This window comes from Chenopodium album, chromosome 24 (assembly GCF_948465745.1).
Source record: "Chenopodium album chromosome 24, dcCheAlbu1.1, whole genome shotgun sequence".
NCBI lineage: Eukaryota > Viridiplantae > Streptophyta > Magnoliopsida > Caryophyllales > Amaranthaceae > Chenopodium > Chenopodium album.
The window spans coordinates 6,726,027-6,742,771 of NC_137857.1; the positions used below are offsets into that span (position 1 = coordinate 6,726,027).

Below are 16,745 nucleotides of genomic sequence, written 5' to 3' on the forward strand. Positions count from 1 at the left end.
ACTATGCTAGCCCAATCCAATTCATGATTAGTTGATTGCTCATGAGGCCCATTAATGGGCCTCTTACTTGCTTAACCCAATACCCTTGTGTGTGACCTCATAGGATCCATTCTAGAAGGCTTTGGGCTATTTAACTAACCCAAAGATCAATTATCATATCTAGCACCAGATATTGACGACCCTATAGAATGAACTTATTATCTCCATAATAGTGATCCTTGATATATCTAGTAATTGCACTTATCGAAGACATAACTCTTTCACTAACAATTCTATCCTTCTATCTACAATTTTTTTTATCACCAAGTTCTGAATATTACCTAAAGTACTTGTTGAAAACATCGTCCAAAGGGTTAGAGCATAATAGACTCTAACTAATACAAACTTCGTTCGACTAGGTATATTGGGTCCTAGGTATCAAAGGACTATCATGTAATGTGTGTATCATTGATTCATACTTATTTCTTTGTATGTATACTTCCCGTGTTCCATATTTGCATATCTTTAAATTCTGCTTTATTAAAAATTATAAGTTTGGTCCAAATTCAACATTCTTGTACTGTTTTGACCAAATCTTAAGATATATAAATGATATTGACTTGATTTTAATTGGATTGGAAAGTTGACTTTCAGAGCTTTCTAACTATATACTTCCTCTTTTTTTTTAGTTGACACTTTTCTATTATCACGCTTGTCAACGAATGTTTTTAACGCTTAATAACTTCAATTATTAACATTGTAAAATTATAAAAAGTGGATATTAAAAAATATATACATATAAACGATTCAAACAAGATCCCACCTGATTATATTTTATCGTATCTATTAATCTCAAAAGGGAGTCAAAGTGTAGTGTGTGAATAGTGTAAAAGTCAAACGGTGTCAACAAAAAAATACAGAGAAAGTATTATTTGTCTTAATTCGAGTTTGGGGTAAAAGTTATGATAAAAACAAAATAATTGGAAAGTTCTAGGGGGGAAACACCTAGAATTTTCGAAGCTCCTAGAGACTTTTGAAGATTCTACGCGTTTCTCCCCTAAAGTTTTAAAAAAAATTGGCCGTTAGCCTCTAGTCCAAAAAAATGACTTTAACTCTCGCGATGTGTTCGATGACCTTGCCCTCGGTCGGTGGTGATTTTTTTTGGAGGAGAGAATGTTAGATTGAATTAGAGGCCAGAGAAAAAAATAATAATACACACGAGGGTATGTTTTTATACATTCATGTTTAAATATGGGTGTTACCTAAGCTAGTAAAATAAGGGCGTCGTTTAGTTTGTCACAAAATAAATTATGAGATTTAAATATTGAAATTTATCTGTATACATTTGTGATATAAACAAAATGGTCAAAGTTGTTTCAGAATAATACAAAAAATTAATTGATGTAAATATTGAGAAACCGTTAAATTTTAAATCTCTTTTTATTGTTTATTATACTTTCATACTCCGTACAAAATATTTGTTGGGTGTGGCTCAAATTTATAGGCTCATTATTTTAATGAAGTATTTATGCATATTCCAACAGTTTCCGAAAAAATCAAGCAAGGTTAGTGTAATACTCGGATATTTTATAAATTAATAAAATATTAAACTAGAATTGTTGTACGTTTTGAAATTTATCTTAAGATTTAATAAAATTTTAAAAATCCTATGCTTATTTGGTTGGAATCCTTATATGATACTATATTAGATATCCCTTTTATTAACTCAATCTATTTTTTTTTTTTTAAAAAGTTCAAACGTATTCCTATTTTAACGAACTGCTTCAAAAGATTTTCAATAATCTTTCATCGCATCATCATTATTGTTAAATTTCAAGACAATATGCAGTGGGCCTGGGCAACCCGAACAAGGAGGAGGAGAGTTAGGCCCACAAACAAGGCTTTGGAGCTTCCATACTAAAACCAATTGGCAATAGTAGGAGGTACTCCTCTACCTTATAAAGTGAAAACCATATCTCCTCTTTCTCCAATATGGGACACTCATAAGTGGGCTACAATGGGTTTCAACACTCCCCCTCACTTATGAGTGTCCTTAGAACGTCAGAGCTAACTGGATAAGGCCAGATCAATAATCCTCTTAGGGGCTGGACATCCTGTCGAGGTAAGTCCTTATCCAGTAGCGATTAAATACCTAGTTTAGAAGAGACCCGCTACCCGGGCTCTGATACCATGATAAATTTCGAAACAGTGTGAAATGGGCCTGGGCAACCCGAACAAGGAGGAGGAGAGTTAGGCCCACAAACAAGGCTTTGGAGCTTCCATACTAAAACCAATTGGCAATAGTAGAAGGTACTCCTCTACCTTATAAAGTGAAAACCATCTCTCCTCTTTCTCCAATGTGGGACACTCATAAGTGGGCTACAATGGGTTTTCAACAATTATCACTATGATGATCATATACACTTAGTTCTTGCTAAGATTTTCTCTAAAATTATCAATTTGAACGTTGTACGAAATTACTAACACTAGAAGCAACTAGAAGATATGGTTCAAGAATATTCTAGAATATTATGGGCACAAGCGTGATGATTCTGAGATCTTCCAGCCATTTCTTCTCACTTTCACCTTCAACTATAAATATATAGGTTATAAGCATTTAATCAAGATATAGACACAAGAGTCACACCAAGTTACAAGCTTTCTTTTTTTTTTTTTTTTTTTACTCTCTTTGTATTTTTTCTTATGTTAAATATTGAGTCTCTTTAATATTCTTCTTATGTATATTTATCTTCTTCACTTACTACTACTCAATGTCAAAATTTAGAAGATCATAAATTATTATGAGTATTTTACTTTCAAAAGTAAGAATTATTTAAAAATTCTGAGTAATAAACATTAATAATTTTACCTAAGAAGTAAGATTGTCAAAAAGAAATCCTATATAAATTAAGAAATAAGCGCAAAAAATTTACCATCTAACCTTCAATTAACAGAAAAAAAAAATTGGAATCAGATTCAAAATAATTTTATAATATAATAAAAAATCATAACATTAACAAATAAATCCAAAAAATTTACAATTAATAAATAAACCCAAAAAATTTACAAATAACAAATAAATCCCCAAGTTATTACAAATAAACCAGAAAACAAAGTAAAAAAGTCACTTCAACATTATGGGTATCAAGGTTTCAAATGCCTTGATAAAATCTTGACTCAAAATGTCATTATTTTATATAGATTTCTGATGGGAAATCATTAAATAATATTGAAGAATGAAAGAGGGAATATCAAATTAGAATGGTAGAATTAATTGGTAATCACTCTCTTGATGCTGTTTGGAACCCCTTCCAAAAAAGTTATTTGTTCTCTCAATTTTATTAATTGCTTTAAGCATAGAGTTATCAGAGAGTGCGGATAATCTGGTTTCAATTTATCTAAAGAACATATCAATATTTCTGCTTGATTCAATAGTTTGATGCATGGATGGTACTTTAAATAAAAAGTTGGTGAATTCTGTTTTCTTAATTCGAACCCACGGATTCAGCCATAATTGGTTGATGTTTTTTCTTGCAGAATTTAAAGAAAATAGCTAAAAATAAACCGTTATGTTAATATATGCAGACTCATTTAAACTTGTCTAAATGCCCTTAATTTAAAAGTACAAAAAGATAAATTACCTTTTATTCTTTTACTATAGTTAATTATTTTTTAATTTTAAATGGAACTATAGTTAATCATTAACCATTTTTTATTCTTCCATATTATTCTTTTACTATAGTTAATTATTTTTTAATTTTAAATGGAACCATAGTTAATCATTAACCATTTTTTATTTTTCCATTTAAAAAATACACCATGTACGCCTAAAAACTTTCTAATGTATCGGGTATCAAAGGTTTGTAAAAGAAATACACCAAAATTCCCTGGACTCACAACAAATAATAATCTTCTAAGATTGAGACCCCTTAAACATCAAGTTTTATTAAATTAATGCTAATGTAATGCTAAACAATTTAATTATCAAGTAATAAATCAAATTCATTCTAACACCAAAATTTTTGCATTTAGGCGATTTTACTGCATAAATATAAAGTACTATAGGGAGAAAGTGTGCGGGCATGATTTTAGTTTGAATTAATTTCATGTCAGTAAAATTCAATAAATTTAATGAAGAAATATAACGAGTCGTTAAAAATAATTTCACTTCAGCAAAAATAAGATGAAGTGAACATAACGTGACCAAATTCTTTATCAATATAGATGTTTTTTTCAACATACGTTTCTTCTTGAATTGGGTCTTCACTAAAACCCACCCACCCCCCCCCCCCCCCCCCCCCCCCCTTTTTTTTTTTTTTTTTAACACTACTTCGTTTTTCTATATATAGCTGTCTCAAATCTTCTGCAAATATTTGTGTCAAGATTGAATGATGTCACACTAAGATTTGATTAAAAAAAACTCAATCACATGATTCACACCTCAGTCTCTTGGGAGACATCTTATAATGTTATATTATACTAGGTATAAAACATGATTCACACCTTAACTCATCATTGAAGGCTTTAACTTTGTTGCACCTTCAACATTGTCATTACAGTAATAGCTAGCGTTTATACGTACCTTTCCATATTCGTCAAGTTGTAATTATAATTAATTTTTTTTTGGTGTTCTACCTGATTCACCCTATAACTATAATTAATACGAGTAATATAATACGCTGAACTAGTAGGAAGTAAGCTAGCTATAAATATCATACATTATTATGAGTTGTAATATACTGGAGTAATAATTTGCTCCCAATTTTTATCATAAATAACCAACCAACTAGGTGTGTATGTTTATAGGAGCTTCATTATTTTTCGATTTATACGATTAAATTTCCTCATTATTATTATAACTGATAACTAAACTGCATGTAGGTGTTACATTCATAAAAAGAGAGCAAAAAATGGTTTCGTCTACGGTGGTTTGTGGCTCAACAAATTTGGTTTTTGAATTAGATCATCCTGTTTCTTGCTCCCTAGCGCCCACTGATGACACTAATGTTGTCGTGGCGGCGAAAAAGGAGCAAAGTGACAATGGCCGGAATAAGTACACCCCTTGCAGCCTTGACATCAAGGAACCCGAGGCTAACGATGAGCTGACCGGAGCAACGGAAGCTTATATGGCGATTGTTTTGGCAGGATACACGGATCGATGGCTTGAGAGGACCAAAAACAACCTAGGTGACGATGATATTTAAATTTCTCTAATTCATTTTAAATTGCTGATTATTACTAGTAATTCTTTATTGATGCTACCTGCGTTTTTCTTTATTTGACACGTTTTGACTTTAGCATTATTCACATACTTTCCTTTGACCGTGATTTGTAATTTATATGTAATGAAAAATATAATTATGTATATGGGGGTCTTGTTAGATTTATCACGGTATTAATGTTTATTTATCGATAATTAAAGCTATTAATGATTAAATTTATGCATTGTAAAACGTGACTAAAGAACTACTCCCTCCGTCCCAAAAAGAACGACCCATTTGGCCAAAACTTTGTCCCAAAAAGAATGATCCATTTGCATTAAAACACCCACCAATTTGCTACAATATTTGTGCAAAATTAGCTTCCCCATATAAAAATTTGATTTTCCATGTTATTTTATTACTTTCTCTCTATTTTTTTACAAACACCATGTAAATTTATCTTTCCAAATACATTTACTTCTTTTTACTTAACTTCCTTAATACCGGTGTAATCAACCCAAATGGGTCGTTCTTTTTGGGACGGAGGGAGTATATCAATTAAAAAGAAATAGAAGAGGAGGATTTTTTTTTTTTTTTTTTTTTTTTTTTTTTTTTTTTTTTTTTTTTAGAATAGTGTCATTAGATTTGTGCCATTAAAAAAAAAAAGAATAGTATCATTAGACATGTTTATCAAGTTTCACCCGGCCGCATGCATGATCATTGCACGTACCGTGTTAGTATAGGCTAGGAGTGTTGGGATGCATATATAAATGAATTATGTTCACAAGAAAGTGGATTGGTCATCCATAAGGATTATTATTATTATTATTATTATTATTATTATTATTATTATTATTTAAAATAGTACGTAGCAATAAGTGGACAAGATTCTTCTTAGAGTAATAAAGGCATTCAACAAATTACTCGTATATTGTATGATATTTCGTATTATTTATTCGGAACCTATTTTCTAAACTTATTTGACTTTTTTTTTCTCTAAATTTGTTTCATAAACGTAGTATATTGATTTGAAATGATTAGAAATTATTTTTTTCTGCAATAAAATAAAATAAAATGAAACAAATTGGCCTTAAATGTAAAACTCATGGAGCTATAACTAACGTTTAAATGTAGGATATCCGGTGAATTTAGACTTTAACTATGATGCTCTTGGTCCATTGCAACGATTTTCAATTAACAACGCCGGTGATCCATTTATTGAGGGCAACTATGGTGTGCACTCAAGGGACTTCGAAGTAGGTGTTTTAGATTGGTTTGCTCGCATTTGGGAAATCAAGAAGGATGAATATTGGGGATATGTTACGAGTGGTGGAACAGAAGGAAACCTCCATGGCATACTAGTAGGGTAAGTGAACGCGATATCAAATTTTTTCTAAGAAAAATTAGTAAATAATATATACGATGTATGATAAAAAAAAAAAAAAAAAAAAAGCACTAAATTTATGAAAATCAATTTATTCTACTCTCTATAAAAGTTTGTTTTATCATAAAAAATTAATTGATTAACACAATGCACTATAAATACTCTGTATTTGATTATTACTAAACCTAAGTGAGCGATGCAAAGTTGTAAACATATTGAAGGAAAGTTCACTGGGTCAAGGTCCATGTGAGGAGGATTGAAGAAGCACTCTAGCCCGAAAAAATCACATGAGACGACAAAAATAAACCATTATTATTCTAGGTATATTCTCTATCACATATTAATCCGATCATGTTATTTTTTTTCGCATCATAGGAGAGAAATGTTTCCTGATGGAATATTGTATGCTTCGAAAGAGGCACACTACTCGGTCTTTAAAGCTGCACGTATGTACCGAATGAATTGTGTTAAGGTGGAAACATTAACTTCTGGGGTGATTGATTGCGGAGATTTGAAGGAAAGTCTTCTTAAGAACAAAAATAAACCTGCCATCATGAATTTGACCATAGGTAATAATCTTTTACATACTTCGATCATTTACCTTATACAAAGTATATGATACACAAGCTTAGGTGGTCGAGTACATTATGATGCTCGATTTTTGAGTGTTAGATAAGAATATATTTTGTTCACCAAATGTTGTACTGTACTTATAAAATTAGACTTGTATCAACCTATATAAACGCGATGGTATGACCCATTTGCGGTCTCTTATTGCAGGGACTACGGTAAAAGGTGCTATTGATGATATCGATCTTGTGGTACAAACGCTTGAAGAGTGTGGTTTCCTACGCAATCGGTTCTATATCCATTGTGATGCAGCCTTGTTTGGTCTTATGCTGCCATTCCTAAATCGAGTTAGTAACTATCTTAATTATAAGGCGTTTTTCTTGCATTTTTAGAGCTCTTAAGATCCATGTATCTCATATCTAGCTTAGCTTGCCAATTTCATCTTTATATTTTTTATATCTTGAATACATTTTTGGATTACATGTTTAATACGAATTATATAGTGTAGACACTCTTATTCTCTAATAACACTCACATGGTTAATTGTGACGAAGTTGTTAATCAAAAGACGAATTCTTGTACCAAATGGAGACGTAAAACTTTGTCATTTTACGATCTGCGACTTAATATAGAATAAACGTTACTCTTATTACAAATTTACGTACACCACCCTACCTAACTAGTAGTCATCAATGCAAATTAAAATAGTGTAATTTGCTCAACTTGGTCATGCATAATTGGTGGTATGGTAGTATGGACACTTTTGGTGGAAAACACGCCTAATTAAACAATGGAACTTATTATATTTAGGAGAAAATACAAGTTTATCTTCATGATAAACAAAAAAGTGTTTATCTAGTGAGAATTCTGTAAATAATTCAACAACTTTAATCAAATATGGGTCCTACAAATGTTGTTTTATTTTAAAAAAATAGCATGCTGTTTTCAAAAAAAAAAAAATATCATGCTAATTAGGATATTTTCTTGCTTTATTTACAAAAAAATGTCATTAGATAAACGAATTTTGTTTATCATAAATTGGGACACTCTCTCATGTTTTGGGAAAGCTAATAGATTTTTGATACCATCATCATATCACTTCCTTCTTTTCTTTTTTTTTTTCTTTTTCTTTTTTTCACACTAATGTATTTACATATTCTTGTCCGAATGTACCATATCATTGTTACTAGGCGCCTCATATAACATTCAAGAAGCCAATTGATAGTGTATGTGTTTCCGGCCACAAATTCGTGGGAAGTCCGATGCCTTGCGGTGTTCAAATGGTTAGGATAGAACACATTAATGTTCTGTCTAGAAATGTAGAGTACATAGCTACAAGGGATACCACAATCATGGGGAGCAGGAACGGCCTAGCCCCCGTCTTCTTATGGTATGCCTTGAGCCGCAAAGGATACAATGGACTCAAGAAAGAGGTTCAAAAGTGCTTGATCATAGCCTGTTACCTTAAAGAACGGCTTAGAGGGGCCGGAGTTAGTGTCATGCTCAATGAGCTTAGCAATACTGTGGTATTCGAGCGTCCTCAAGACGAGGAGTTTATACGATACTGGCAGCTCTCTTGTCAAGGGAACATAGCTCATGTAATTGTCATGCCTAATGTTACAATGAAAACGTTGGATACTTTCCTCAAAGAGCTAGTTGAAAGGCGTTCGATTTGGTTCAAAGATGGGAAAAATCAACCTCCTTGTGTTGCTTCTGATATTGGCAAAGAGAATTGTGTTTGCCCTTTGCATATGTGAACATTTACATTTCTTTTATTTATGTTTTGAGCATGTGTGTATCATGTTATTTAATTAATCAACACAATAAGAGTAACTTGTACGGAGTAATTAAAAAGACATGAAATATACAAGTGTACTTATGATAGTGCGTATAAATTCTTTATTCGAATAGTTAAAGACTTAAAGGTTTGTGTTTTAAGTACATATTATAAAGCAATTTTCTAAATATTATTGTTTTTGAGGTTGAAGGTAACCTTTATATTTGTTGATATATAATATGTTCTTCAATAGTTCATGTTTGCTCACCTTGTTCAACCTTGTGCTACCTTTGCCATAAAGTAATATGAAAGCTTCATGTTTGGTCTTTGAACTTCAAAAATGGACAAAACACGCTCTGTACTGTCTAAAGCACGTACACTCATTAATTGGATCAATCCTCAACATAAATAGAAGTTATAAAAAAAAAGGTACATTCTAATTTCAACTTGTACATACCACACTCTTAAGTAAAAGATTTCCAGATGTCAGAGGTGTATGTTCAATCAACCTTGTGAACAAAGAGCCTTAAAAGAAAATAAAATGTGCAACCGTTGTGTACTTTCTAAGCTAAATTTGTCTTATTTTTTCAGGTTGTAATCAGACTGCATAACCATGTGACTTTCACTTTAAAAGTTCAAATACTTTATAACTCTGAATAATAAGAGAATTGAAAATTGTATTCTAGTGTCACAAACTTTTTAATTTGATGAATATTATTTATTAAAAATTCTAATGTGGTCACTCTTTTTTATGACCATCACTATTCTTGAATTTGATTGGCTAATCTTATCTCTCCTAAAATAGTTGGTCAAACCCCTTTTTTTTTATTTTTCCTATTTTAAATTTATTTATATTTTCTGAAAATTACTTTTTCTTTTTTCGAAATTCTATTTAATATTTTCGAAATTATTTTACAAAAATCATATTTAATTAAATCCCAAAATTAAATTAAATTAAAAAATCAAAAATCAAAAATTATGTTCTTCATTGTTCTTCGTGTTCTTTCAATGTCCTTCATCTATGGTTGAATTTAACATCTAATTAATGTTATGCGTCATTTACTCTCAATTGTGCAACGGTTGAAATCAAAGACATGGCCAGATTTAAACACCATACTTGAAATTTATACTTATCCGAATTTCGATAATGAACGCAATTGGGATTGATTTTTAATCCTTGAATAATTGTTTTTTATTGTACAAAGTCCATTACTTGATGCGAAATCACCGGTTTTGTACAATCGAAATCAAAATTTTTAATTATTTATACATTTACAAAGTAGTTTAAGTAGATCACAAAACTCACCAAGAAATCAAGTTTAAGTTAAATTGCATCAACAATATGACAATTTAAAACAAAACGTAGAAGATCATAAATTAGTACAAGTAATTTACATTACCAAAGGCAACACAGATATAAGATCTTGAGTAGTCAGGTTATGACACCCACGCAGATCCAAAGTTTCCAGGTTCAAACAACCTTCAGAAATCAAAGCGAGGCCTTTACCTGACAACCCGGAATTCATAAGATCGATACTCAGCAAATTAGGCATGGATCCAGCAATGGCAGCATCTTCGGAATCAAAATCTTGGGGACAAGCATCGATGTATTCATTTGGTACAATTCCCCTATACTGCGAAGAATCCTGCAGGTTCATAAAATTGCGTTTCAGTAACTTCAGACGAGGACAGTTCCTCCCGATTGATGGGAAAGATTTATAAGTGATCTTATGGCAAAAGCTGATATCGAGTTCTTTCAGCATAGGGCATCTCTTAGACACCTCTATGATAGTCGCATCAGAGACACTTTGGCTGCTTTTGATGGAAAGAACCTCAAGTTTTGGGCATCTGTAAACAGGGCAATCAAAATCGAATATCATCATTAAAGTTCAAGTATCTATTAGCATCTATAGAGATTAAAGTTCTTTCTAACATTCTTTACTACACTAGCTACAATCTTTATCATAAAGTATACACCCGATTCGATTATAGCAAGTAACTTGGGGAGAATTCAAGTTTATCTCTGTGATAAACTTGAAAATGTATCTCCTCTCACAATATATTGTTTTATGTTTATTTTCTAAATTATAAAAGTGAAATAATAAAGTGGCACAGTAAACAATGTAAAAAATTGTGAGAAGAGATTAACTTGAACTGTTAATCTCATAGATTAATTGGGACTCCCTCGTAACTAAGTAGGAACTTCGATATGGATTTATAGTTGTAGCTAATTCAGGACTACAAGGAATTCATCTATCCACACCTCATTGCATCACATAGTAAACTAATGTGTATTGCTATTAAACCAATCATATAGAATTTCAATCATCTATCTATAACTTATTGAATCATACATTAGACAATTTCTTCAAAATCTTCTTACAAAGTGCTATAAACTAATGTGTACTGTCGTATACTCCTATTAAACCAATCAATGCCTAATTTCAAAACTATACTTTAGTTTGTAATCAAATCATTTATCAAAAATCATATGTTCAAGTTTATCCTCAATGTCAACTAGCTTGTTTTTATTTAAGAGGAAAAAAAATATCAAAAGTGACCCAAAAAAAATACAAAAATTGCTATATTTACCAAATGGATAAAGGATATCAAAAGTGACCCAAAAAAATACAAAAATTGGAAAAGGAAAAGAATAGAAAAAAAAAAAAAAAAAAAAGTCAACCTTTGAGCAGCAAAGATCAGGGCATGATCAGAGCAATGTCTAACACGGATTTGTTTCAACAACCCATCACTCGAACCGACTATAAATTTCACAATCGCATCGATCTTGCTCTGAAACTCGGGAGACCACCAGCGAGTTGACTCAGTAGATGACTCAAAGTAAGGTTCAAGATCAAGCGAGTTGTTGAGTGAAGAATCTTTGCAAGCTTCCAACCATGGCTTGCAGACGAGCATAGGTCCCTTCCATCTGTCCTCTAATGGCAGACGTGAGAGGATGTTGATTAAGCACTCGTGAGTTAACTCGGCCCAATCCGAGTTGTGGGTTAACTCGGTTGGGTTACCTTCTGTGTTCATTTTTGGACAGATTGAAGATTTGCTTGCGCAAATGGTTTTTATGTTTTTTGATACGAGTAGTAGTGTAGTACTCATCAAATTAGTTCAGGGGGGCAAAGTGGGTATTTCACAAAGTGGGTGTTCCATTTTATTTGTCCTCTAATAAAATATTTTTGTTATGTTTGTAAAACATTATGGTCAAAGCTAATATTACATGATTACATGAATAGTGAAAAAGTCCAAACGTCCTAGTTTTTCTAAAACTGAAACCCAATGAGTAGTAGGATACATTGTCCAAAAACTCCAAACTCCAAAAGATTAGAGCATAATACATTCCAACTAGGACAAACTTCAACTTCAACTAGGTTTCAATCAAGCAAGGCTTGGTTTAGTAGAGAAGGTTACTCTCTTAACCATGAGCTTGTAAGATTATTCCCATTAGAGGCATTTTGGGGTAGAATCCCTTACTCTTTCTCTCTACTCCCAAAATGTATAAGTGTCTAACCCACTAATCCGGACCGATTTCAAGGGATCCTAGGATCGATTTTCATCAACCCCGTCTTGTGGCTCAAAAAAAAAAAAAAAAAAAAAAAAAAAAAAAAAAAAAAAACATTTTAACCAAGAAATCAAAACCAAACCAAGTTTTTTGATTTATTTTTTCTTTGGAATAACAAAACCTGATCAAGTTTTAAAACAAAAATAATTACACTGAATTTAAAACAAAAAGTAGAATAATACATCAATCAAAAGAGAAAATGTGGAAGATCATAAATTAGTAAGAGTTTTTTACATCACCAAAGGCTAAAGATGGCTTTGGGCCGTGCCAAGCCCACATGCTTTGGTGTTAGTTAGGCCTGACCCATGGCTCACAATTAGTATTACATGCACCATGGTGCACCTAGAAATAGGTGCACCAGGCCCAATCTGCTGCCCAGCCCAGTGATTCCATGTCCAATAGAATGAAGCTTGCACCCAATAGAAGAAGCCTAGCCATTTTTTTTTGTTTTCACCATTGAATTTTGATATTTTTTTTTTACCTCTAAATTCTTTGAAAACCTAAATTAAATCTTTCAACATCCATTTTTTTTTTAAGAGATTCAACAGCCATTTTTATTTTTTCCCTTTCCTCTTTTTTTTTTTATTTTTATTTTACTTTTTTTTTTTTCTTTTGAAGATTATTTTTGCTTCCCTCATTGATAATTTTGATTCTCCCTTTTTTACCTCTAAATTACTAGAAGCTCTAAAATTTTCAATAATGGGGAAAACTCTACTTTCTTTATCCACTATAAAGTTTCTTATATTTTGTTAAAAAAAAAAAAAATGGAGATTTGCTCCTTTTTTTTTTTTTTTTGTAGCTTTTTGATCAATTTTGGTGAATTGTGCAATAAAATTAGCAAATCTGATGTTAATCGTTCCATATCCATTACATTCATATTTTCCTGTCTGTTTATATACGTTGCCTTTTACATCCATATATGTGTGCTGTATGAAGTAATAATTTGTGTATAAACTTTATCAAGTACTTTGGTATGAAATAATACTACCTCCGGTCTAAATTACTCGCAACTTTAGGTATTATTTGTGAGATATAAAATATTCCAAAGTTGCGAGTAATTTGGACCGGAGGTAGTAATTTATTTGGATGTTGTGTATTTCCTTCTTTTGTTGTTTAATAATTCGTATATAATTATAGACCAACTACTAAACACCTTTAAGAAACTTTTGAACATCAACCAGAAACTTATGATAAGACACTAGAAGCAACACAAAAGCCCCCATAAACTTCATATAAGCCCCTACAATTTTCTAATAAGCCACCAAAAAACACTGAACTAAACTCAAAAACCTCTGAACCCCTAAAAAAACTTTCGAACCTCAATTACAAACCACTGAACACCCTACCAAAACACCCTGAACCCCCTACAAAAACTTTTGAACCCCAACAACAAACCACTGAATACTATAAAAATACTTCTAAACCCAACCATAAACCACTGAACACCCTACAAAAACCTCTAAACTCTCTACAAAAACTTCTGAACCCCAATCACGAACTACTAAACACCCAATAAAAAAACCTCTGAACCCCCAATAAAAACTTCTGAACCCCAATCACAAATCACTGAACACCCTACAAAAACCTCTGAACCCCCTACAAAAACTTTTGAACCCCAACTACAATCCACTAAACACCCTACAAATTTTTTTGAACCCCAACCACAAACCACTGAACACCCTACATAAACTTCTGAACCCCAACCACAAACCACTAAAAACTTTTCAAAAACTTCTTGACCTAGAGACACTGCTCATGAATGTTGCTCAGCCTTCAGACTTTCCTTATAAACAACTTCATACGTTCTAACTGCAATAAACAAACACAGTTCATAATAATCATTACTGGAGTTCAAAAATAAAACAACAAAGTTCAAATATTGGAAAAAAATGTTCATAATTACGTTTACAATTATTTTCTAAAAAACATATATATACATACTCAGAGAATTATGTAAAACGGAAAGATTCATTAAAGTAACCTAAATGTTCATAAAAATAGAAACAGTGTTCATAATATGATACTACTAATAACAATTTTGATAATGAATACAATGGAAGTGCGTTACTCAAATTATATGAACAAAACATGATATACACAAATTATATTCATAAAATACAAATTAAAGCATCAATTCAACAATTAAATTATAAATGATACTGAAAATCATCAAAAAAATTAGCAATTAAAACATAAAAATGTTTTAAAAATTCATAAATAAAAAACAAAACTAATTTTCATATTCAAAGAATCAAATGTTCAGATATATAGATTGTAAAGTATAGAACACCAAATTTTTTTAAAAAAAATGATTTACAAAATACATAGATTTAAAAAAAGTTCATAAGAAATTTATCACATGTTCAAAATTATAATTAAGATGTTCATAAATCCCAAAATATATGTCAGTAAATATATATATTTATAGGAAACGTATCCTACGTTCATATTTTTAACTTACAATGTTCAAAATATCAAAATATAACAAAAAAATAGATTTGTTAATAATAGAATACACAAATATCACTAACAAAAAAAATCAAAATAATATGAAATCTACAAATTTCGAAATTCAAACCTAGCCATAGTGATTTAGACAATGGAATCCTATTGAAAAATAATCATCTCCGACATCTTAAACACCTTCTCCTCGTCAAATCCGCCATTTTAAACTTCACTTTTTGCAAAACTCCATTAACAAAGCTTCAAATTGAAGGTTGAAAAAAACGAATTTTGAAATTAATATATGGTGATCAACAATGGTGTTGAAGGAATTAAATCAACAACAATGAATGAATTTAAGAAAAAGAAAAATAGAGGTGAGAGAAATTAGCTAGAAATTATGAATTGTAAGAGGAAGAGATGAAGGATCTCGATCTATAGTGATGAAAAATAGTGATGAAGAAATTAAATCAAAAACAAAATGATGAATGAATTTAAGAGAGAGAAAAATGGAGGAGAAAGAAGATAGAGGAAAGAGAAATCAGAAATTTAGAAAGTGTGAGGAAGGAGAAGAGAGGAGAGAGAAAATACCGAGAGATAATAATGTTGGTAGTGAATGTGATGACAAATTGTAATACATGTGGCATCTTATTATTGGTGGTGCACACAGTTTAACATGCACCATGGTGCATGTTAAAAATTGCGCCATGGCTCACCCACGAGTTTCGTGTCGTGCTGGGCCTAAGTTTTCAAAAGGTTGACCCGTGCACGGCCTAGGCCCACGTGCCTCCGTGCCAGGCTTACGTGTCTTAGCAAAATTGCATTGATTTAGCATGTTTTGTAGTGCTGGGCCCAATCGCGTCGTGCCTTGTGTTTCTCACAAATAAAGGCGTCCCAGGCCCCGGCCCACATACATAGTACCGTGTCGTGCCGTGCTTTTTTCGTGCTGGGTCGTGCCGGGCTTCGGGTCGACCCGACCCAGTGCCATCTTTACCAAGGGCAACACAATTTTAATATCTTAAGTAGTCAAGTTATCACACCCACGCAGATGTAGGGGTGTTCATAATTCGGATTAAAATTGAAATTCAATCTAATCTAAACCGAATTATCAATTCGGATCAAATTAGATTGAGATTTTTGTTTTTTTTTGAAAATTTGAATTTTCGGATTAATCCAAATAGGATTCAACTAAACCGAAAACTGAATTGTAAAATTAAGCATGTATGAATATGGACCCAAATTTGGATTACCTACTGAAAGGCTGCGGCTAACTTGTTGTTAAATATTTGGTACATGATGTTATTGTTGTAATTGATTTATTTTAATTTTGATTTTCGAATTAGATTCAATTAACCGAATTTTTCGGATTGGATTGAGTTCCTCGCAAGGGAGACTTGATGTTAATCATGTTATCCTGTAATGGCGGAAGCGAGAGAATGTTGATAAAGAAGGCGAATTAGGCTTTACTTACCAAGCCAGAATGGTGAATTAACCTCAATGGCCTAGCTAATCTGTGTTGAAATTACCAACGTACCCTGGATTATTAAGAAGCCCAATTAATCAAACATCATGGCTCTGATCAGCCAAGACAAAAGCGGTTACGGAGCTAGGAAAATCCTCCATCCACACTCTAAGTTCATTAAAAGAAATACATAACTTAGCTAGTTCATGAGCTACTCGATTGCCGCTTCTCTTCACAAATGAAAAAGAAACATGGTGACAAGCCAGAGCAAGCTGAAGAATATCCTTCACAATCGTCCCAAATGCAGTACTAGGAGTCATACACTTCACCAAGTGGTTATGTAGCTTCAGACAATCAGT

At 31.9% G+C, this 16,745-nt stretch overlaps 2 protein-coding genes across 3 annotated transcripts; one reads left to right on the plus strand and one right to left on the minus strand.

The window, feature by feature from the left end:
* The first annotated feature begins 4,889 nt into the window (after positions 1 to 4,889).
* Positions 4,890 to 8,891, plus strand: LOC145610467 (serine decarboxylase-like). The gene is made up of 5 exons (XM_081665805.1): positions 4,890 to 5,166; positions 6,315 to 6,546; positions 6,940 to 7,133; positions 7,345 to 7,481; positions 8,325 to 8,891. The coding sequence occupies exons 1-5, from the start codon at positions 4,890 to 4,892 to the stop codon at positions 8,889 to 8,891; spliced, it is 1,407 nt and encodes a 468-aa protein (XP_081521931.1).
* Positions 8,892 to 10,212: 1,321 nt separating this feature from the next.
* Positions 10,213 to 11,979, minus strand: LOC145612379 (F-box protein SKIP1-like). Of its 2 annotated transcripts, XM_081667755.1 has the most exons (3): positions 11,595 to 11,979; positions 10,693 to 10,759; positions 10,213 to 10,557 (listed from the first exon to the last, which is right to left on the minus strand). In XM_081667755.1, the coding sequence occupies exons 1-3, from the start codon at positions 11,945 to 11,947 to the stop codon at positions 10,303 to 10,305; spliced, it is 675 nt and encodes a 224-aa protein (XP_081523881.1). In that variant the 5' UTR covers positions 11,948 to 11,979; the 3' UTR covers positions 10,213 to 10,302. The 2 variants fall into 2 exon arrangements, with proteins under 2 accessions (XP_081523881.1, XP_081523880.1); XM_081667754.1 differs by having other exon boundaries at positions 10,213 to 10,759.
* Between the last annotated feature and the right edge of the window lie 4,766 nt (positions 11,980 to 16,745).